General features: G+C 35.5%; 1 protein-coding gene across 1 annotated transcript in view; it reads left to right on the top strand.

Moving 5' to 3' along the window:
* The window catches only part of LOC148281292 (innexin inx1-like), a 53,655-nt gene extending 35,176 nt beyond the window's left edge, over positions 1–18,479 (top strand). The window contains exons 3-5 of the mRNA XM_088226922.1: positions 734–847; positions 13,791–13,946; positions 17,721–18,479. Coding sequence (XP_088083048.1) covers positions 734–847; positions 13,791–13,946; positions 17,721–18,296 — 846 coding nt within the window. The 3' untranslated portion in view covers positions 18,297–18,479. The remainder of the gene's footprint in view (positions 1–733; positions 848–13,790; positions 13,947–17,720) is intronic.
* Positions 18,480–25,974: the final 7,495 nt, after the last annotated feature.

Here is a 25,974-nt window from a genome sequence, read left to right as displayed (position 1 = left end):
ACTTAACTAACTAACTAACTAACCATCACGCCATTTCCCCGGAGGGGTAGGCAGAGAGGATAGAACGCCACACCACTCTGTCCTGGCACACTTCCTTTGCTTCCTTCACATTCATACATCTTCTCATGCACGCACGTCGATTATTCCGACTTTTCACATGACCACTTTCAAGAATTTGTTGTACTTGATCATGCCATGTGTTTCTCGGCCTTTATCGACTTCTACAACCAGACACATTCGCATCATAAATCTTTTTAGCCGTTCTTTCATCATTCATTCGCTCCACATGACCGAACCATCGCAAAAGACCTTTCTTAATTTTGTCGATAGTGAAAATTTTTCATTTTAATTTTAACCTTTACTTTTAATTTTAAACATTTGATTTCAACTCTTAATTTATACTTACTTACATCTACTACCTGCATCGAATAATTTATTGTTGGTTGTGATTTTTTACAATTAAATTGAAATGTTCATGGAAGCAGAGAGAGAGGGAGGAAAGTAGAGTAGCTTTACAATGTCTTCTCCTTTTTATGAACTTTTTATGTAATATTTTTATTTTTACTTTTTTAGAATAAAATTATTTTTCCCCTCTCCTCCTGCATTCATTTGCGTGAAATCTGTTATTGGTCTTACGTTTTTAAATTGTTTTTTTTGTACCTTGTTTTATATAAAGACTGTATGATTTCATTAATAAATAAATAAATAATAATTCATTTTTTTCCTCCCTCAGCATGTTCCCGGAGTCCACGTGGTTCAGCCAGGAATCAGCAATGACTTCAATGACGAGGATGCCAAGAAGTATTACACTTACTATCAGTGGGTCTGCTTCGTCCTCTTCTTTCAGGTATGTTTATCTAATAAATTACACTCAATGTTTGTCGCAGGGGGCGAAATTAGCCGTTCGCAATGGGGTCCTGGTGCCAATCTTCATGTACGGATACGAAGTATGGGATCGGAAAAACAATGAAAAACAAAGCTGAATGCCATGATCTCTGTGTGGTCAAATTCGCGCGTTATCTAAGGCTGAGATAAAATAACACTTGTCAAACATCAAGAAAGGAGTTCTGCGTCGGTTTGGCCACGTAGAGCGAATGGCTAAAAACATTTAAGATGCGAATGTTGATGGATGCAGAAAACGCGAAAGACCGAGGAAGACCGGAAAAGACATGGCATGACCAAATCCAACAAATAAGCGCGTGCATGAAAAGACGTATGAAAATGCAAAAATGGAGTTTTTTTAAATATTTTTATTTTTTTATTGTTTTATGATTACATCATTGAAACATGTATTTTTTTTATTTTACAATCTACTTTTATATATTCAGTTAATCTTATAACCGTAACATTCCAAAATAGAGACTAGCTATTGTGCTTGGAGAGTGACTTATACTGTTATATTTATTTAGTAATTTGAAGTTGTACTATAATTTCGAATATACACAGGAAAAAAATGTACAAGATTAAAAAAAAAACAGAAAATAATACTACAGTAATACAAATTAAAATAGAAAGCTGTTTTTACTCGGGTTCAAAAAATTTCTTTAAATATACTTTGAATTTATTTACTGATATATGTATGAGTGTAATAGTTCTTAATTCATTGAGGAGATTATTATATTTTTTTATTCCTGTGAAAACAAAACTACTTTGACCATGACTATTGTGGAATTTAGGAATTTTAATATTATTTTGGTATCCGAGTGACATATTCACCTCAAACTAGTTTATTTTTTCTTCTTTGTAAATTTGTACTATAAAATTTATTTTGGAAATAGCGTCTACTATATGAACTTTAAATAATTTACATAGGTTTTCCGTATTGAATGTCGAGGGCTTAATATATTGGCATATGCACCACCCCATCCAACAATACCATTGTGTAATGAGATTGTACAATTGAGTAATAAGCGATTTTGAAATTATTGATTCTCAAAATATTCCTTAATCTAATAAATATGGATATAATCTAACTACTACCATCACTTAATTTCTCTGTAGGGGTAGGCAGAGAGAATGGACCACGTCTATCCTGGCATACTTTTCTAGCTTCTCCCACATTCATACATCTTGTCATACCTGCCCTTCGGTTCTGCCTGCTTTTGTTAAGACCAGACTTAAAATTTAGTTTTTTTTCTTATCATGCTACGTCTTCCTCGGTCGCCCCTGTTCCAAGGTACCGTTCGTTCTCACCTGTTTAACAATTTTTTCGTCATCCATTCGTTCTACATGACCAAACCATCTCAGAGACCCTTACTTAATCTTATCAATTGACTCAGATTTACACTTTCGTCTTACTTCATCATTTGTAACCCTGTCATATATTGATTTCCTACACATTCGTCTAAGAGATCGATTTCGACCGCGTTCACTCTGCTTTCATCCTTCCTCTGTTAGCTCCATGTTTCACTTACATACATAAGTGTTGGGACTAAAATTCCGTTGTGCACTAAAACATATTCCAATACATTTAACTATAGTCCTTAAAATATAGCTTGATTAGTATGACAGTTGTCAGCAAAAGAGACGACATCACTTTGTCGTAATGTCTAAGGAGTGGTTTATATTGACACACGAAAAATCATTCGTATCTGGCATGTTAATGTATTTTTTCAATACAATGCTTGACATATAAATCAACATATAAAAATAAACCTAATTATTGACGACGTTCTTACAAGGTTACATCATTTTGCAAAAACGTTAAAGCTTAGACAAATTGATCAATGTAAATCGATCGAATAAAAAAATAATTAATTTGATGTGGTTCATGAAAAAAATATAAATGTCATATTTTTTTGAGAATAATTGTCTTAAACACACTATAATAGGCTTGTTTTTACGTTTTTATATTAATTTTCGGAAACAGAGTTTTATGTTCGCCTGAAAAAACTGATAAAATCGATTTGATCGGTGCATGATCAGTGATCAATAATTTCCCATCACATTAGCTTGGCACCTGTTAATTTAAATCAAGCAATATTTTAAGGACTATAGTTCACTAATATAGTCTTTCCATTTTAAGTTTTGGTCTATATACACCAAGATATTTAATGTTATCTGTTGTATCTTATGTTGTATTTTTTAAAAATCTTTTGTGGTGCTACTGGCCCTTAAACATACATTCCTACCGTTCCACATTCCTTTCTGGAGTAAAAAAATTACTAATGAAAGGGTATTCTGCCGTCATAAGAAAGAAGGTCGTTTCTATATAAAACAAAAAACGGAGAAAATAAATATTTCGTAACTCGGAGATTCAAAATTCACTGCGTGAAAAATACTTTAAAAATTACGTATATTATGCGACAGTAGAGTAAAAGCACCAATGAATGGCCGTTTAAGGTTCAGCTTGTAGTAAAACCCACATTAAAGGTATTAATTTCATTATTTAAGCGTACAAAATAAAAGAAAATAATAAAAAACACATTAATGTTCCTAAGTACTTTGACTTTTTTTATTGAAATACGAGTATTACAATTATAATTAATATTGCTCTAAAAAAATAGCAGAATCACCAGTTAATGACCACTACTACCCCAGTAAAAATAATACTCAGATTTAGTTACATTATAACATTATAAAACACCCTAACACATTAGAATATGGATACATTCAAAGAATTGCATAAGAAATAGCATCAAATAAAACACTTACCACACCTTTCCTTATAAAAGCACTATTGTGTTTGTTTGTACTGTTGTGTTTTATTAACCAATGGTCATTTACTGGTGCTTTGACCGTATGTATTTGACCATATTTATTTTAAAAAAAATTATGTTATATATTTAAAAATTAACATTTTCATCTTCTTTTTAGTAAAAAAATACAAGAAAATATGTTATACTTCAATGAAAAGACGTTTCTAGCTAGAAAAGTTATTTTTATTTTGTAATTAAGTAAACGTCTTTCTTTTTTAGTGTTAATATGCCAATTGATTCTACTCAACTAAATAAAATAGACGTTACTGGCCATTTACTGTTTTTCAAGCTAGTAACGCCGACCTAATTAATAATAATCAATTAACTTCGAAATTACTAGCAGATCTTAAATTTAATTGAAAACGAGTAGGTACATTCATTTCAGATATTTTTAAAAACAGAATAGAAAAAAAAGAGCATTTTAATCAGTCTTTAATAATTATATAAGTCAGAACAGCCTTTTATATTTAGTAATATTTAAGACTTTATGCAGTTTAGTCTCATTTATTAGTGAAAATAATAAGGTTGTGGTTAACAATGTTTGAGTATGTCCAAATGCTTGCAGACTGGCTGGATTCTCTCCCTAGGGAGTTGTTCATATTAAAATTTATTTCAACAGAGAGGGAAAACGCTTTTGAGAAGGGAATATGGAAGTCTAGGCATTTACAGGGCTTATGACCTGTCATTGGCTGGTTTAAGTGGCCACTTTACACACTGTGTAACATTCACCATTCTGCCCATGTTTGAACATCCACATTTCCTCAACTCTTCCATCTGTTGACGTTTGTGAAGTAAAGGAGCTGAAACCTTTATGATGTTGGTGAGATTCATCCGGCTGAACCAAATCACCTACTAGGCAACGCCTGAAAACAATTTTCCAATTTTTATACTTTTTCTTTTACCAGGTAGTAATTCAACAATGTTTGAGTATGTCCAAATGCTTGCAGACTGGCTGGATTCTCTCCCTAGGGAGTTGTTCATATTAAAATTTATTTCAACAGAGAGGGAAAACGCTTTTGAGAAGGGAATGTGGTTATTTTAGGAAGATATATGCATTTTTAGTAGATGCGTATTTTTTTCCTGATTCCGAATATATATTTAACTCACTTTCGAAAAAAATGTTAAATGCGTCCTTCTTTCTAATGACGGAAGTATTCTGGACCTCACACATTGCGCGTACGTAATAAATAAACGACCACTGCACCGAAGCAGATGGAATAATTAAGTAGACCTTTATACTTACTAGCCGAAATTATTAAATAATTTTATTTTCGGTTTCAAAGACCGGACCTCACTTATGGGGCCCATTCGCTCGGCCCAGGTCGCCGACCGACGTCAGTATTCTCCTCACACAAAAAAAAGAAAAATTCGTAAGGCATCGGATCCTATTCTCGAACTAACAGCCCAGACCCCCTAGCACACAGCTTCTCAACCCTTTCGGGCACAACACCCCCAAGGGATGTATTTTAAATCAGGAGCGGGGATTGGCGTAACACCTATTCGCCCATTTCACATGTATCGTCCCAATCCACAGAGCACGTTCAATTAAGGGCGGGTGGATACTTATTTATTATTATTTTTATACAATTTTTTTAATGGAAAAGAAATATTTGCGTTCTTATAATGTAGCCAAATATTTAAATTTTGGGGCCATTTTCAACAACAACAACGACAAACAACAAACCATCACGCCGTTTCCCCGTAAGTTTCACGCAGAGAGTATAGAACGCCACAACACTATCTTTGCATACAGATTTCGCTTCCTCTACATTCATACATTTTCTCATGCACGCGCGCCGATTATTCCGACTATTGACAAGCCCATCTTCAAGTATTTGTTGAATTTGGCCATTTTCAACGAGTTGTAAATAACTCACTGCTAGAAAATTGGAACCAAGTTGTGGTAGAGTAGAGTGCGAACCTTGGACCTCTGATCTATAAGTCCTCGACACTAGCCACGGGACCACAACCCGGTTCAAAGAGGATGTATGGACAGAGACCATCACGTCGTCCCCACCCTTCAGGATCCCCTCTATACGTCTGTTTTTTTTATTTAAAAAATATGTATTTACATAAATAAACGTATCCAAATAAACAAAAAACAATTTCTTAAAACTATAGTAACACAACAAACATAACTTACACAACAAACATAAGTAAAAACACGGATATTTACAATGAGAGAACGGCTTTGAATAAAGAAGAACTCCCTGGGTCGTCAGAGGCAGAGGATCCGAATACCACCCCCGTAAGGGGAGGACAAAACAAAATAACGTGTGCGTTCCGCTCGGAAAGAAGCACAGTCCCAACTGAATGAGCATCCTACAGGAAAAGTTGCCTGTCCCACCATATTTTACCAGCCTAGGCGTCCGCGCATCTGAGGACAGACGAGTGCAAAATCCACATTCATCAGATCCACATTCCACGCTGGTCGCATGACCCCTGTCATACCATTCAGCATCTTATATCTGGCATCATCTAATAGCACACAGTGCCACAGGATGTGTTCGGCCGATTGATGGTTATCTCCGCAAGCACAGCTCGAGACAGGGGCAAGTCCAAGCCTATGAAGCTTGTCTCTTAACTGGAACTGGCAGTTCACTATCGGATCTATTACTAATCCGATTTAAATTATTGCTAAATAATTCCCTATTTATGTGAACATTGTGGCTGACTTCTGAAGTGTATTTTTCCGGAAAAAACCCAGAAAACCACGATCCGTGACTAAATGTTCAAAATGCGTCGGTTTTGGGCGCCGCTGCGCGTAGCGGCGAACAACCTTCCGTGGTCGGATTCCAGAGGATTCCAGAAGATCCCCGGCTTCTCCGACCTTGCGGGAGTGCAACGTGCATACCTCGCAGTGCAGATCGATCAATGAGAGCTGGCGCGTTCACAAAACTCACACAAACGTATTTATCCCCCAGTACCAGCGTCATTCCTCAGGTACACGAAGAAAAATAATAATTTCTCGTTATTATTATTATTATTTTTATGGATGAACGGCAACGTTAGACGAGGACGACCAAGGAAGACGTGGCATGATCAGATAAACCAAAATCTTAAGTCTGGTCATGTCAAAAGCAGACAGAACCGAAGGGCATGTATGACAAGATGTATGAATGTGGAAGAGGCTAGGAGTGTATGCCAGGATAGACGTGTGTGGCGGTCCATTCTCTCTGCCTACCCCTACGGGGAAATGGCGTGATGGTAGTAGTAGTAGTTATTTTTATGGATAACTCAAATGTCGCCATTTTCGTAATATAATACCTCAAGGACGCGTAACATAGTGATTCTATAGATAAATAAATTTAATTGAAGTTTTTAAATTTGATTAAAACAATTTATTTTGATATCACATGCTACGGATTTATTCAAATGATTTATTTTCTTAACCAAGCTAAAGATATTTTTTTTACGAAACAATATTATTTTTTATGTTGTTGTTGTTGACATTTGTGTTTTATTACGATTGTTTTCTTAATTATTTTATAATAAAAAAAAAACTACAATTCATTATCGTCCCCTTTCCGCACCTAATGGTGCATAGGGCACTGCATTGGTACACCAATCGCAGCGTATCTTGATCATTTTTGTTACGTGAAGGTAATATGATCAGGCTTGCGCTTCAGGTACTAGTCCAGGGACTATGAAATATTCTAGTGTGAAAAGACCCATTCAAATAAATATTTCACATCAACCCCTTTTGGGATTCGAACCCGAGACCTTTTGCATGGCAGGCTAATGCGCTGACCATTACACCACGAAAATAATTAAGTTTTTTTTATTTTTATATTTATACGTATGTGTATAATTTTTTTTAAATTCTTATATTTTTGTTTATTTTGTATGTTTTTGTACCATTTTTATATAGAAAAAAAAACAGTAATATATGCCTTTTGTGCTTTGCACCTTCATTTCACACCCCCCGAGTCCCAATGATATTCAGTCCATGATTTTTTAACAACAAAATTTTTAAAAAATCTTCAGAATTCACTATTTGTTGCTTACGTGGTTCTGCCGATTATGGCTCGATATCATGCGCTCATTCGCAGATACTACACAGGCGCAATGTGTGACTGTATTGTCCGCGCCAGCTCTTCCTAACCGACCGGTACCCACTCGCTCGCGTATAATCCATACCGGTTTCCCGACCGACGCCGGCACCGCAGACCTGAAATATCGTACCGGGCAGACACAAGGGTTGAAAGAATGTAATTTTATAAGACTATGCTAAAATCGCGTTAACTCTTAAAAGACTGTGGTAAATAATCCCTTTGCGCGCGGTGATGTAACATCGTGTTACCACTAGTAAAAGACGGAATATTCTAAAGTTCAGACATTTGAAAAAAAAACAAATGGACATACTGTTTATTAATTCCTTTTCCATAATTTATGCGAAAAAACATATAATATAATCCTGTTATGGAAAATAAAATAAAATCACAAATACACCGCTCATGTTACGCGCGTGCGTTCCCCGTCACTGTCATCAACCGACTGAAGACTGAATCTGTTTTAGACAACACCCGCCGCAGAACAGCGTCTCTGTCTTGTAATGATTTCTATCTTCGTGCTCTCTCTTGTATAAAGTATCTGTAAAGATGTGTTGCTGAATTAGCGGACATTCATTTTTCGCGTAGCAAGGATAAATATTTTTTGTATTAACATTTGGCATAGTTAAACAATTTTTTTTTCCAAATCGGGTGTGAAAATGTCCATTAGAAGATTACGAAAAATACGAATTCATCATTTAAAAAAATAAGAGAGATATATCAAGTCTTGTGTCATATGTCGACTAGTGTGACATCACAGCCACACAAGAGTTAATGAATCAAGTGCACCCATGTTGATATGGAGAACAAATTTGACATTTGAAAAAAGAATTCTATATTTGAAAATGAATTATTTTTGATTATTATTATAATTTGTTTTGGAATTCAACCATAAACAAGTACCTTTAGTCCTTAAAATATAGCTTTATCAGAATGACAGTTAGCAAAATGAAATGAATTAAAAAAAATGTTTGGAACGAAAATTTTTGAAAAATTAAAATGTTTTAAAAAAACAAATGGTTGCTTACTTTTGCAGGTGAGAAGTGAGGGGGGCGTGGCCGTGCGGTTGACGGTGTATTAGACTCCCACCTCTCCCCTCCTCGTTTCTCCCCAGCAGAAGTAAGCAACCATTTGTTTTTTTACTATATTTTATTTTTTAAGATTTTAGACATCTAAAAATTTATTTTAATGTGCCAATATGCCTTCTTGCTCGTACAGTATCGTGGTTTCGGATGTGACGGATATAAAGAACATCCTGTAGATATGTGGGTGAAATAATTAAATCACATGAATCTCACCCGCAACAATAAAGGTTTCAGCTCTTTAACTTCACAAACGTCAACAGATTGATGACTCGAAGGAATGTAGATGTTTAAATATAGGCAGAATGGTGAATGTTACATAGTGTGTAAAGTAGCCACTTAAACCAGCCAATGGCAGGTCATAAGCCCTGTGGCTGCCTAGACTCCTACATTCCCTTCTCTAAAATATGTTCTCATCTCTGTTTTCATAGCAAATTAATTGAGTGATTCTTTGCAATTTTTAACACTAACATAAATATAAATTAATATGTTTAATACATAAAGACATAATATACTTTAGTGTTTTACTAGGGCTGACTGTTTTCTGCAAAATGTAAATCTTAGGTTGTGTGGTAAGCCTGGCTTTAAAAATCATTAAAACTGGTCGAATACATCACTACATTTTTTTATAAAAAAAAAAAAAAACGAATGTATGCATTTTTTATAATTTGTCAAAGCAAAAGACATAACAACTGTTGTGTAAATATGATTATTCAGTCTTTTCACAAAAGTTCTGTTATCTCAGTTTCACTCTTCTATGGCTGGCTGCTTTCTGCATAACTACGTTAAATTTATCTTCAACTATGACGTCGTGACGTTCTTAACTTGCGATTGTAATCGCGGCCCAGACCTTGTTTGTACGCGCGCGCTGAATCTGCTTAATAAATTCAAAATGTCAAAATTACGATGCGAATCAGCTTCTAACCAGTAGCTTGCGGTCATTACTGAAAATATTGCTGATGACAAAATGTCGCCTATTTGAAGACGAGCCCAGGGGATGTTCCATTTTGTGAATTCGCTGTATTACGATGTGTCAACCACACAACCACACATCCACACATCCACACAACCACACAACCACACACCCACACAGCCACACATGCGCGGTCGTCCTTTGTCATACAGACGCACTTCATGCTACGTAATACTATAATGTACAGTCCACATAATGTAATAACTACCTAATGGTACCCGTCAATAAATTAAGTTCTGTTCTACGGGAAATTGGATATGGAAAATGAAACGCACTCTGCAAAAACAGGCTCATTGCATTTTTTCGATTTTTGAAATATCAAGAAGAAACGCGGTCATTGTTTTTATTTTATTTAATCAAAGAAAACAATAGCCATTGTATGTCACAAAAAATACAATATACACAAATAAAAAAATAAAAAAACCGAAAAAATGTTCAAAAAGGCTATAAAGAATGGATAGTGGAGCTAGGTAGAAGTAAAATGGATGAGACAATTCGCTCAAACCAATATCAAATCAACTGCTCCACAAGTGTATGGCTTATGTTAGGTTTTTGTTCTTTCATTGTGCGTTTTGTAATATAAATAATAAAGATGTACATAAATTAATTATAAACATAAATATGTAGTGTTTAAAACTGTCTGAACATTTTGTTAATATTCTCAAATGTAAACATATTTAAAAAAAAAAATATTGTTAAGTGTCCTCGGCACGGGTAACCCCAGTGAGGTCACATTATTTTTATTATTAATTAATGTTTGTAAGAGAAAAAATAAGAATAAATAAACCAATAATTATAGGTCAATTAAAGTTTTCTATAAAAAGGCCACTCCGTAAAGTTGCACTTGTAAAAAAATATAATATTACAATAATAAAATATAGCAAAAAAATAAAGCATGTAAAACATTTTTAAGTAGGTACAGTTAGATTAAATTATAATTATTATTTGCAATTATGGTTCTGGCATTTCCTTTATGATTGTTTAGAGTGAGGAAATATCATATACAGGGTGTTCTTTAAACCCCGTCACACCCGAAACCTCGATGATCAGTATGAGCAAGAAGACATATTGGCACATTAAAATATTTTTTTAGAACGAATAAAATATAAAAAAATCAAAAATCAAAAAAAGCAAATGGTTGCTTACTTCTGCAGGGGTGAAACGAGAAGGGGGGGTCTGATACTGCGCCGCGCTCCTCTCACTTCTCCCCTGCAGAAGTAAGCAACCATTTATTTTCTAAAACTTTTCTTTTTTCTAAATATTTTTTTTACTACTACTACTACTACTACCATCACGCCATTTCCCCGTAGGGGTAGGCAGAGAGAATGGACCGCCACACACGTCTATCCTGGCATACACTCCTAGCCTCTTCCACATTCATACATCTTGTCATACATGCCCTTCGGTTCTGTCTGCTTTTGACATGAACAGACTTAAGATTTTGGTTTATCTGATCATGCCACGTCTTCCTTGGTCGTCCTCGTCTAACGTTGCCGTTCATTTTTGCCATATATACTTGTTTTACCATTCTCTCGTCGTCCATTCGTTCTACGTGACCAAACCATCTCAGAGACCCTTTCTTAATCTTATCAATTATACTTGTCTCAGATTTACACTCTCGCCTGATTTCATCATTCGTAACCCTGTCATACATTGATTTCCCACACATTCGTCTAAGAGATCGCATTTCAACCGCGTTCACTCGGCTTTCATCCTTCCTCTGCCAGTTCCATGTTTCACTTCCATACATAAGTGTTGGGACTAAAACTCCGTTGTGCACTGCCAGTTTAGCTTCGATTGACATATTTTTATTAGAAATTACTGTACTTAGTGCTCCGTTCATTTTGTTGCCCGCATTCACTCTTCTTTCAACATCTTTTTCTACTCTTCCATCTCTTGAAAACATGCTTCCCAGGTACACAAATTCTTCTACTTGCTCGAGACATTCGTTGTTTACATTTATTATGCAGTCAGTAACCTCACTATCCCTTTCAAATACCATCACTTTTGACTTACTTTCGTTCATCGCCAATTCGCTCTCCAGGCATACATCATACATTCTAGAGACTATTTGCTGCAAATCAGCCTTGCTGCTTGCTAACAGAACTGCATCGTCAGCATACAACAAGCAGCTTACTGAAAAATTATCCATTTTTGCTCCAATACCCATACATTCTATCTCTTTCATACAGTTGTCCATGTATAATATGCTAATATGTCTTCTTGCCCATACTGATCATCGTGGTTTCGGATGTGACAGGGTTTAAAGAACACCCTGTATATCGATTTCAGAAAAAAAATTGCCATGGCATTATTATTGGTCTTTGTCCTTGAAATACCAACATGAAACAATTATTGCAGCCGAGTTGTACGTTGAGGGATATGAATTTTCTTCATACAAACCTAGTCCCGTATTTCCCCCTGTGCCTCAATTATGAACGCTATCTTCATCGGTATGTATCGAGACGGTACACTTTACTTCTGTACTATCTGGGCCTCGATTATGATAGGAAGATAAAGACGTCATACTTTCACTTTGACGGTATAGTTGAAGATAAATTCCCTCTAGCGATTATAAAGATATACTACCGACCCCCCACCTTCAAGTTTTGGGTAGGTACATCGATATGAAACAAGGGGAAGGTATGACGTCATAGTTGAAGATACAATTCTCCCGACCGACTGCAAAGATATAATACCGATCCCCCCACCACCAAGTGCTGATGTAAGTACGTCGGTTTATACCGACGGGTCTAGAACCCCTCGATACGTTTATCTACGCATTAAAAGTGTCAAAAATGTTGTTCCACTGAGCAATTTTTCCTTTAATTATGATTTATTAAAAAATATATCGTTTTGAGGTTAGCACTTTTTTTCTTAAAAGCCTATTAAAAATATGAGAGAGAAATAAGTAAATTTTGAAGTCGATTTAAATTCTGACAACTGTCAGTTAAATAAAACGAACGCCTAGATGCAAAAAATAATGTCGCTAGGTTCTGTCCTATTAACATATAAGAGTATATAGGCGTTAGAAAGTTACCACTGTAAAAATTAAATTTAGTTATTGTATTTTTTCCATCTGTTTTACTATCTTTTTGAGTGAAGATATCGAGAGTCGGCCTTGTAATCGCTCAGTACTAATACCCCAGTAGATAAATGCAGACGATCGCTAAGCATATCGTTTTGGCAATGGTTAAAAGTAATTTTAAAAACATGTTTAGGCAAGCAGTTTTTTGCTTGAATTGGAATTTATTGGAGTTAATAATTGCTTTGGGGTCGATAGTATATCTTTGTAATCGCTAGAGAGAATTTATCTTAAACTATACCGTCAAGGTGAAAGTATGACGTCTTTATCTTCCAGTCATAATTGAGGCCCTGCATTATGGCGTTAGAGAAGTGTTTTTTTTACACTCTTAAGATATTTACTATTCGCGTGTCTCTATCGTTTTGCACTTTTAATAAATGAGGAAGTTCGGTGGATTAAAAAAAAATTAAAAATTAATAGACTATAAAACTAAGCATTTTTTTTTTGTTTTTATGCATTACATTATTCTTCTTCTTCTTCTTATCGTTCCTCTTCCGGATGGAGGTTGGATATCGTCGTAGCAATTCTCACTTTGTTGGCAGCTGCCCTGAACAAGGACTGAGCGCTTCAATGGAACCAGTCACGCAAGTTCTTAAGCCAAGAGATGCGCCTTCTACCCGCTCTGCGTCTCCCTTCAATCTTTTCCCGTAGAATGACTTGTAAAATGTAAAATTTTTCGCCTCTCATCACATGCCCAAAGTACTCGAGTTCTTCAGCACCTCTTTTTATTTAGAATATAACCTTCACTGTTTTGTTTTTCTTCACACAACTTAAAGGGCCATCGGGGCAAAAACTCTTGTTCAGGATTATTGTTCAATTTCACAAAAACCAAGAACTGTATTCTTTATTCGCCCGGACACGAATATTTATATAATTTGATATCTATGATTTTTTTTCCAGGCTATAATGTGCTACACGCCGAAGTTTCTATGGGACTGTTTCGAGGGAGGGCTCATGAGAACCCTTGTGATGGGGCTCAACATGGGGCTGTGTGAAGAGAAAGAAAAAGAAGAAAAAAAGTCTGTTCTTATTGACTATCTTCTGCGCCATGTCAGAGTAAGTATAAATTATCCTATTTCATTTTCATTTTAAAAAATATATATGGTAGGAACAGATTATTCTGAGTTGTGTCCTTTTAAAGTGTAGAAATACTGCTAGGTTCTTTTAAAGAAACAATATAGTATCACATTTCATGTGTAATTAGCAAACAAATGTTTAAGTAGGAAATGCATTACTTAAAAATTGAATTATTTTTCCATCTGTCAGATTGTCGAAAAAACAAAATGAACATCGCATTAGTGTTGCCAGGGTAGTAATTTTTTTATACTACTTTGCTCATCTAATGAGAGAACTAATGAAAATTGGATCTCGGATTAAACAACTATATTGTGGACATTTGACCGACATTATCTTTAAAACATCAAATATTATTTAACATGATATAAAAATATTAGTTTTATGTAAAATAAAATTTGTTTTATATTTTAAGTTTAAAGTTCATTAAATGACCCTTTACTTATCTACTCTGTTGTGTCAATCAATATTTCCGCGTGCACAATAAAATTTTGGATAAATTAACAGATTGCTTTTTTTTTTTACTTTACATTTGTGTTGTAATTATATTTTTTCTCAACGTGCAACATTACACGGCGGCATCACGAATGCGCGCGGCGAAAGTGAGGCACAGTGGGAGAATTATTGGACGCAGTCCGATGTATTCAAATATGATTTTACGCTCCTTCTGGACTATTCTTAATTCTATGTCTGCAAACTTCCCATTGTAATACAAACTTCCCACAATGCATAACAAACATAGAAAGGGTTGAAAATGTTCAATAAAAATTTTTAAAATACCTAGATTATAAAAACCATAAAACGCTTTGTACTTACAGCCAATCTGCCAAACAAAATGGATTTTTTACCCTTGAAAATAGACGCGCTGTATCTGAATTATTCTATTTGCATAAATTATTAAATAATAAAGTAGACTCTTTTAACCTACTCTCCAAAATTAATCTGAATGTTCCCCCCTTTCGCGTGACAAGAAATAAGTATTTATTCCATCTGCCAGTCTGTAGCACTAACTATGCGCAACACTCTTTCCTCTATCGTTCTTGCTCTAACTATAATTTTTTTTTTCATCCATTGATATATTTTACATGCCCCTTAATTTATTTAAAACTAAATTAAGACCTATTATTTCTGGCTGCGATACGATCCCACTTACTATTTAATGATGCACACTCCTGAACACTTACTCCCACACTAATACACATAAACACACATCTACATTTACTCTCATACAAATACACATAAACACATCCTTTTGTTGTAACACAATTTAATAATATGTATGATTCTTATCTAGAAACTTTGCTGGTCTGTCTTTAAACTGTATTTTTTTTAATGTTATTATATCATTGTCGACTGTTGGTTTCTTTAAAATAAATAAATAAATAGTAATCGGGGCCCTGGTCCCCCCTCAGGAACTCGCGGAGTTTTCTCACGCTTGGACTCGGAAAGGTAAAATCTAGCTCAGCATAAAAAAAATGCTGCGGAAAACCGTCAAGGTTCGTCGATTTGAAATACTCAGCCTATTTTTTGCTGACTTTCGATGTTTTTGTGCTGAGGTCGACCGAACACATTGACAATGGAGGAATGGAGTCGCTGTTTTCGACGTTTATTTATATTCAGCTGATTCTTGCCGGAATTCGATTTGAGAAAATGAAACAAAAAATGGTTTCTTGTGAAATTGCTAATTCGCAAACTATTACTGCATAGTTTACTATTGAGTTTGATTTTATTTTTAACTGAAGTTTTATTGAAGCGACTCATCACATAGGAAGATTTCTGAGTGAGACATGGTATTATTATTGTGTTTTTTTTAAAAATTATTATTATTTATTGTTAACTTTTTAAAATCATTCTTATGTTGTTGAAATTCCACTCGTCAATGCGTTTTGAAGCTACAAGACTTTTTGTGATGTTAGCTATCATATTATGTAAATGTTATCAACTATCAAATATCTAAATTAAGTAAATGGGGTCTAGAATTTCAACCGTCTATGCGCTCAGTAGCTGCAAGACTGCAAGTCTAACTTCTATTTTTATAAATTTGCTTTTTATTTCGTTTTTTAAAATATCACTTAAACTCTAAACTTCACTGGCAAATAAAATGTAGTAATAAAATGTAGTGTAAATTAGTAATGTATATGTAAATAAAAGTTATTACATCAATACCTAAAAATGATTTTTAAAGTTTACAGCAAAAATTAACAATAGCTGTTTACACTCAAATATGTCAATTTTCCAACTCTGTCGTAAAGTCTGTCGACCTTAATATTAATTTACACTTCTTTAAAGAACAGTAATAATTGAACCTGTGGTCAACCAAGGCCTAAAGCCATTATACTTTTATTTCATTTTATGAATTACTTCTGTAAAGCCATGAGACCTTGTCATTTGATAGGCTAACAATATTATCATAAGGAAATAATTTATATGTATGTTGTAAAGGTATTGTTAAATATAATTGAAATTCTTTAGTTCAATAGTAATTCTGATTGTGTCTTTCTGACCCCAATTTTCATTTTGTCATTTTCTTTTTATAAATATAACTGATAAACACGTTGCAATCAGAGATGGACAACATTTTAGAGAAAGGAACGTAGGTGTCAGGCATTTATAGGGATTATGACCTGCCATTGGCTGGTTTATTTATTGATTTGATACTTTACCAGGGCCCCGATTACAATGGGAAGTTAACAGAGTTATCTTCGACTGTCTATAAAGAAAAATCGATAATGAGGAATTCCACTGTTTTCTAATATTTTTTTTTCTATTAGCGTACTATTTAACTAAGCAAAAATATTTATTTTTTTTGTGCGTTATTTACAAAGGTATGATTTTTTAAAGTTACATTTATCAAATACCGCGCCAAATGACTGTAATCAGAGTGTCGTGAGTGAACGGAGCACTTAGCACAGTACTTGCTACTAAAAATATGTCAATCGAAGCTTAACTGGCAGTGCACAACGGAGTTTTAGTCCTGACAGTTATGTATGTAAGTGAAACATGGAACTGGCAGAGGAAGGATGAAAGCCGAGTGAACGCGGTTGAAATGCGATCTCATAGACGAATGTGTGGGAAATCAATGTATGACAGGGTTACGAACAATGAAATCAGGCGAGAGTGTAAATCTGAGTCAAGTATAATCGATAAGATTAAGAAAGGGTCTCTGAGATGGTTTGGTCACGTAGAACGAATGGACGATGAAAGAATCATAAACAAGTATATATGGTGAAAATGAACGGTAACGTGAGACGAAGACGACCAAGAAAGACGTGGCATGATCAGATAAACTAAAATCTTAAGTCTGGTCATGTCAAAAGCAGACAGAATCGAAGGGCATGTATGAATGTGGAAGAAGCTAGGAATGTATGCCAGGATAGACATGTGTGGTGGTCCATTATCTCTGCCTACCCCTACGGAAAAATGGCGTGAAGGTAGTAGTAGTAGATAAAATTGAAGATAAATGTTAACTTCCTATTGTAATCGGGGGCCCAGGGAATATTTTGAGGTTATCCAATTTTTTTTCGTTGAGGATTCAACCCCCTAGGGAGTTATTAAAATCAATATATTACAACAGGGATAGACAATATATAAGATTAGGGAATATTGGAAGTCTAGGCACTTACAGGGCTCTCTGTTGCAAGAAATTATTACTTATAAGCATTTTACATTTTTTTTAAATATATCATAATAATCCTTTTCCTGCTGTAAATAAAATTATGCGATGAAATAGACTTATGATATATATATTTTTTTCAGTGCCATAAACTGTACGCGTTTCGCTACTGGGCGTGCGAGCTCCTTTGCCTCATAAACATCATAGTACAGCTATGGATGATGGACTCGTTCTTCAACGGAGAGTTCATGTCTTACGGTCTGCGCGTCATGCATCTGACGGAGGAGCCTCAAGAAGAACGCATCGACGCCATGATTTACATCTTCCCGCGAGTCACCAAATGCATCTTCCACAAATACGGCGCTTCCGGCTCGATCCAAAAACACGACAGCCTGTGCATACTGCCGCTGAACATCGTGAATGAGAAAACATACATTTTCCTGTGGTTCTGGTACATAATTCTCGCCGTGGTGCTCTGCCTGCTGATCATCTACCGCTGCGTGATCATCTTCCTTCCCGAAGTGCGCCCCCGCTTGCTGCACGCCCGCAACAAGATCATCACGCGGCAGATGGCGGAGACCATCTCGAAGAAGACCGACGTCGGCGACTGGTGGATCCTGTACATGCTCGGGAGGAACATGGACCACATGATCTACTCCGACGTCATCTCGGAGCTCTCCAAGAAGCTGGACAAGGAGAATCTGCCGATAAGAGAATGAGACGAGCTGGACCGCGAGAAAGCGCGGTTTTGAGACAGACTGTCGAGTGGTTAACGAATAGATGATATTTGAATCACACTGTGTTCTTAAATTTAAGTTAAAGTGATTTTCTGACGTATTTTGCACAATGAATAATTAATTTAAGGACGTATTTTAAAATCATTATTGTCAAGACTTCATCAATTGTCTTTTTTACTAAATAATTTGTAAAATAATTAGCGATTACAATTTTTTTTTCATCATCTGGGCGTTGCATTGATACGCCAAATGTAGCGTATCTCGATCATCTATTACACTCGGAGATGAGGAGCAGAGGGGAAAATGGCCGACTTTGATACTAGGGTCTTCAAATCGAAGTTAACCATTTTAATAAACCGGTTGTCGAAGCCAGTAATATGACCTCAGTTGAATTTATTTACAATAAAACACTTTGTAAATTTACCACACAAGAGTTTAATACATTATAACACGACTAGTTTCGGGTAAGCAGTATTACCCATCCTCAGGTGTCCATATAAACTAAACTAAAATACATACACAGATTAATACTTAGGTACTGATAGGGTCGGGTGGAAGGGGGAAGGGGAAGGGGGAAGGCCACATTCGATTTCACAAATAATTGCCACTTTTTCACGAATTGAGAGACACTTCCTCTTGTTAGTAGACATGTTTATAATTCAGGGGTTAAGTTTCAACTGATCTGGTCTAGAACTCATTTGATATTACCCACTTGTAATGTTTATTGTGTATTGAAAAATGTGTAATGAAAAAAACCCCGTAAAACCCCGAAACAAGCATGTCATTCATAAACTACAAAAGCAGCTGTAATTTGTAACAATGTGCCGAACCGGCACTTACTATAAGTTCACTATGCTTGAATTTTTCAAAACCATGTGTGTTCATTTTTCAATATTGTCAGCGGAAAATCCAAATAGGTACTTAGACACTTACATAGCTATCATAAATATAATCCGATCCCAACCCCCGGCGGTATTTATCCTTAACGTTAGCCGACTGTTTAGATTTTATTACTTAGATTCTTATTTCGAGAATGATGTTTTTAAAAATTGAAGATTTTTCGTATAATTTTTGACAATATTTTTGTTTGGTATGTCCGAGAAGTAATAATAATAATAATAATAATGTTTGGATAATTTATATAGGGCCATTTTTGTGAAAATCACCTCAAAGGCGCTGTACAATAAATAAATATCCCAACACGTCTTGCAGCTACAGAGCGCATGGACGGTTGGGATTCTAGTTCCTCGTCTCCAATTATGATATATTACAATTATGATATATATGAGCTAGATAACAGAACGTCTTGCAGCTACAGAGCGCATGGACAGTAAGAAATCTAGCCCCTATTTACATTTTTATTTAAAAAAAAATTATTTGATAAAGAAGTTTAGAGTTTAAGTGAAATTTAAAAAAACGAAATAAAAAGCAAATTTATAAAATCGGAAGTTAGATAACAACAAGTCTTGCAGCTACTGAGCGCATGGACGGTTGAACAGTGTAACTCGTTATAACAGTGAATAATTGTATGGAGCAAACCATGAGCTAAAATGTCAACTAATGTTTCCTCGTTACATCCGAGATCTCGTTTATTGTGGATAACTTATATAGCGCCATTTTCGTAATAAAATACCTCAAGGGCGCTTTACATGGTGATTCTATTGTTAAGTTAATTTAATTGAAGCTTTTAAATTTGTAATTTAATTAAAATAATTTATTTTGTTGTCACGTGCTACGGATTTATTCAAATGATTTAGAGAACAAGTGGGTTTTAAGTTTTTCCGAAACATCACTTCACTTTCACAGCCTCGCACCTCTGCTGGGAGAGCATTCCATGCCATAGGGCCTGCGACCGCAAATGCGCGCTCACCAAATTTAGTGCGAACAAACACCGGAGCTGACCCCCTAGAGTTAATTTAATAATTTGCGTGAAATTCTTTATGGACAAAAGGGTCTTTTCAATTGAAAAAAAAATCTTGCATGTATTTTTAAAATAAGTATTTCCGTAATCGTTATAACCAATTTCAACAACGTTATTTCCGTAATCGTTATAACCAATTTCAACAACGTTATTTCCGTAATCGTTATAACCAATTTCAACACTGCAATATTTCGTTGCTCGTCGACTAGCACCTTACCTCCCATCCGTGCAACAAAAATGATCCAGATACGCTTCAATTGGAGTACTCCTGTAGTGCCCTATACACCACTGGGTGCAAATAGAGAAATGATGACGATGATCAGAGAAATTTAAAAAGGCGTAGGTTGCGTGCTATAGTTGGCGCCTCTTAAAATCTAATGGTAAAAAAATAAGTAACCATAAGTATTTATCTCCGCCTTAAAATATACACTTTTTCTGTTTGTTTGTTGTCTGTTTTTAATTAAAATGAACACATCTCACATTCATTTATTTTTGACCATTAGATTTAGAATGTCACATATGGAAATATCACATGTTACGAATATCGATAAAATTATGTAAAATGTATTTTAAAAATTAATTGTATTTTCAAAATCAATATGGATACTGTGGAAAAATGTTTTCATTTGTAATTTTAAAAATAAACTTGTTAAAAAATATGTCTCAACGAAAACGCGACATGTTTGGCCTTGACAATGAATGAGTTGTGGCGTCTGACTTTATATTAAAAGAAAAAAAAAAAAAATTCTCCGTAGTATTTTATAAATCCTTATTAATTTATAATATTGTAAACAAAACCTGATTTTTCCATATTACTATAACAACCTATATTGAATCGCTGATTATTTTACTGTTGTTCAAATGAAAAGTAATTTAAAATCATATCATTCTCGTAGATTATAAAAGGAACTATTAAATCTTGACAATAAAAAAATAAGGAAAGATTCTAATTGTAAGATTTTACTCTAGACTAATGACTAATGATATTAATGACTGGAGCACAAAACTTGTTGCTTGTTATAATAAAGCGTAATTTTCTACCAATGAAGAAATTCAATTTTTTTCTAAGCCGTACTGTTTAACCTAATTTAAAGTAGGTCGAAACTCTCTGAACAAATACCGGAGCTGACCCCCTAAAGTTATAATTTGCGTGAAATTCTTTATGGACAAAAGGGTCTATTCAATTTTTAAAAAAAATCTTGCATGTATTTTTAAAATAAGTAATAAATACGATAGTAATGGTACTAACTCTTTTTTTCCTGCAATATCGGATAAAAATTCTACGAGGATTTAAAATACGTATATTTTGTAGTATAATTTTGCGTCCATGTGACATTACCTGCGCCATACAACACTTTTGTTAAGTATTTGTAAAGTTTGCTAAGAAGCGCACTCGGCGGGATGACGGATGACATTAACGTGACGTGACGCCGATGGCCAGCTATTTTAAAAACCAAAAATAATCATTTTTCTTCTTCTGGTGCCTTATCAGGGGCCCCCGACGCTGTCGATCACTGCAGGGAAAGCATCTCAGTCCTGCGCTACTCCGCAGCCAGGACAACTGCTTATTGGATGTACTCGCCACAGTGATTCCTGGGAAAGGATGACCAGAGTGGTTTCCCGTTGCCTTCTCTGGTGGATTTTCCGTCGGGGTTACCTTCCCTTTGCTGGTCGGTTCTGGTTTGGAGGCGCCAGAAACTTGCTGATCCCATTGGCCGGGGTTCGCGATGTGGACGCTAACGAGTTGGACTAGTCAGTAGTGTTGCCGGTGGAATGCAACTGGGCATTCGCAGCATTTTATAGAATCACACCCTCCGGCAAGATGTGACTCACTGCGACCCTACTGACAGTTCTAACTCTAAAAATCTCTCTTCTTCTTTTCCACATCCGCTCCTAAGTAGAGCATGTGGACATCACCAGTTGCCTCCAGTAGACCCTATCGCCAGCCAACACTCTCGCTTCTTCCCATGTCAATCCAGTGACCCTTGATTCCGCCGAATAAAGTCTAAAGATCGTCATTGACGGCCTTCCAGGACGGCGTGATCCCGCAGGTTTAAAGAAGAGGTAACTAGGGTTTAGGTTCTCTTGAGGCGTGCGCTGCACGTGTCCAAGCCAGGTCCACCGCCGCATCCTCAAGACGCTCATTATAGGAGGCTGCTGCGTCCGTTCTCGGACTCAATGTTAGTTATAAAATCGAACCACCTTCTACCGAATATTCTTCTCAAGCACTTACTCTCAAAACTCAGAAGTTTGGTGTTTTGAGCTTTGGTAAGGTGCCAAGATTCACACCCATATAGGAGAACTGGCATTATACAAGAGTTGAATAATCGGCATTTCTCTAAAATACTAATGAAAAAAGTAAAAATCCGCTCTAAATATAAAATATATTCTTAATGTTAATCCTGATCTGTGAAATGCCCCTATTAAATATAACTCTGTTAACCTTCCATTGAAATTACCCCCCCAGGGGGGGTGCTTCCAGAAGCACTTTGTAAACATGGTCTGCTCCAATTACACGGAATAATAGTGATGAAACTTTTTTCAACGTAACTGTGGTACATCTGGACATTAGAGGTCACGACGACAAAAATCTTTCTGTCTATTGGGCCACAATCCTAGGGATCAACCTGCAACAAGCCTCTCTCATTCCCTTCACTCATTCCTGTCCTCGTCTGTCTTTTCATATTGGTGTAGCTGCTACAGCGCACGTCCCCGATCACTCGGTCCATATAGGCGTCTCTCGGGGTAGCTCTGCAGTTTTTGCCCTCAGCCATTCCCTCTGCGATGGTGATAAGGGGGTCCGGGTGCCCTGATGTTACGGCCTATCCGGTTTGCCCTTTGCTGAGCAATCCCTTTAAGGATTCGCCTCGTTTCTCCGCCCCACTGAAAACCTCGCTTTTCCAGATATGATCCGACCAATGGATCCCCAACATGATAGACGTCCGCACTCACGCAGTGGTACAGCGGTACACTCTTTATTCTTGGATTAACTTAATAACACAATTAAAAAAATATATTTGGCTTAGTACTGTAATAAAAGGTAAAAAAAACTCTAACCAAGTTACTGACGTCATAAGCAAAAAGGTAGTTATTTGCAGGAGTCATATTTTTAGACATGACACAATACTAATATTTATTAACTTTATTGAAATTAACTTTACTGCATATAATCATTTTGTAAAAACACAGTATGCTGATTTTTTTTTGAAGCATAAAACCTGTGTGTGTCATATATACATTGACTTTTTGCTTATAAATCCTTAGATATTGTGTTATTGCTTAAAACACTTAACATTATATCATTTTTCATACTGAAATTAAAAAAAAAAAAACTATTTAATGCTATAATTATATCAAATGGTTTTAAATTTCTTGTAGAACATTACCTCATATTTGATTTTTGACAAAAAACTGCCTTTCGCTTATAACAACAGTATACTATCTCATTGTTTTAGTTTTAATTTTTCATCCATAAGTTTAAATTGTTTTTTTCAACTTACTGTAACTCAAATAATCTGCTATCAATTGGTCACATGATGTATTCATTTGAGATTTACAATATCAATTCCTTAATTTAATTCGATATTCTACGCATTTATTATTTTCTCACACATGTCTATGTATTTTTTTCATTTTAAGTTAGTTTTAAGATTGAATGAAACATTTTTGAATCTCACAGAATCTGTCTTTGAAGAATTCTGTCTGAATAGATTTTTGTACGCTCTAACGCAAATTATCTGCAGATATATGATTTCAGCACTGATCAGATCAAACTCTTTTTGACTTAGTTCATGATAAATGAGCCCGGCATGTGAAGTAAACTAACCGATATTTTAAAGGTTCAAGTAAACTCATTGCTTATTTAACATTTCTGTAATCAGTATAGTTCAAAAACCTTGTTTTCCTGTTTCTGTCGAAACATCCATGTTAATTGAATTGATCAAATTTACTTTTAAAGAATAGGCAAAAAGCTCACAGAGTTTAAATTTTGAATACAAAGGTTTAACCATTTTGTCAGTTGGTTCACACTTCACTTCGTAGTGGCTCAATTAAAATGTTATTTATTTGTTATGTATAACAACTATCTGTTGGCTTCAAACTGCCTTCAAGAGTGGTTGTTTTGATTCTTTTCTTTTAGAAGAATTACCATGTTAAAACAATGAGCGTAAAATATAAATCTTAAAAATGCCAGTGTGGAGTAAATATTGACTTTGAAATTTGATGTGACATTTAAGGATGGATGGTAAAAAAACAAAATGACCGGTGCGAATAAATGTGAAATTTGCATCAATGCCAAAACAATGTAGGCAAGATAGGTGTTGTGTAAAACTATTAAAGCTTCTTCTTCAGTGGCACTACAGCCCGAACCTCGGCCTCCATTAACCTTTGCCTCCAATTCCTTCTGTCAACTGCTGCAACTCCTCAATAGTTGAGATGCATCCTTTTTTATGTTGTCTTCCCATTGCAGCCTCTTTCTTCTGCCTCCTGGGTGTCCATCTAAGACTATTTTTCGTACCCGTGATGATGGCATTCTCTACACATGTCCGGCCCATCATTCATCGGTTACGACACCTTTTTACAGCCGATACATATTTTATAAACCATTGTATATATTTAAACTAATTGCAACAGAGAGGGAAAACATTATTGAGAAGGGAATATGGGAGTCTAGGCATTTACAGGGCTTATGACCCTGTCATTGGCTGGTTTAAGTGGCCACTTTACACACTGTAACATTCACCATTCTGCCCATGTTTAATAATCCACTTTTCCTCAACTCTTCCATCTGTTGACTTTTGTGAAGTAAAGGAGCTGAAACCTTTATTATGTGGGTGAGATTCATCCGGATGAACCAAATCACCTACTAGGCAACGCCTGGAGACAATTTTCCAATTTTTATACTTCTTCTTTCACCAGGTAGTTAATTCAACAATGTTTGAGTATGTCCAAATGCTTGCAGATTGGCTGGATTTATTCCTTGTATATTTTTGACCGGATTGGTTTGCAGCTAGCACCTGTCATCTCCATTCTGCATAGTCCTTTAACTGGCCGCATGATCTGTTGTTCATATTATCTCCTTTCAATGCACTCCTGACAGGGTCGTCCTTTACAGCTGCCCTCTACCGTTCCTTACAAAATAATACGTAAGAGATTCGCACAGTGCAAAATACGGCCGATCAATTTAAATCGAATTGATCAACTTCCAAACCTTTTTTTAAAACTGACGTTCTTATGTTACGTTGAACTATTTACTCTCTTTGGACCTTTTCCAGATTCGTACTTGCAACACAATTTTAATGAAAGGAAAGCTGACTTATTAAAAGATACAAATTTGTGCTCAAAGATTGGCATTTTTAGGATTCATATTTATTGCTTCCAATGCCCCTATGACCGTCAACATACCCAGTTTTACATATCGCCGGTGATCGTATAGCCTGTTTTATTTACTAATTAAGTTTTATAAGAGCCATTAATTTTCAATTATTGCAATTTTTACTCTAAATAGTGATAGTTTTTCTGATAATCCAGCAGTATTTTTGGTTGGTTAAAATCGTAATATAATAGCAGACGAGGAAACACCTATACACATTCTATGTGAATGTGATGCTTTACATCATAAAAGAAGCCTCATTCTCGGGGGACTACCGGTTAATCCTGAGGATGTCAAAGAGCTCGCCCCCTACATAATAGCTCGATACTCACCGATCTGGGCTTGGATGGGGAGATTTAGCAAAATGA

This window comes from Micrasema longulum, unplaced genomic scaffold (genome assembly GCF_059751315.1).
Source record: "Micrasema longulum isolate JH-2025_06_02 unplaced genomic scaffold, ASM5975131v1 h1tg000478l, whole genome shotgun sequence".
Classification (NCBI taxonomy): Eukaryota; Metazoa; Arthropoda; class Insecta; order Trichoptera; family Brachycentridae; genus Micrasema; species Micrasema longulum.
This window is presented reverse-complemented; position numbering and strand designations above follow the sequence as displayed.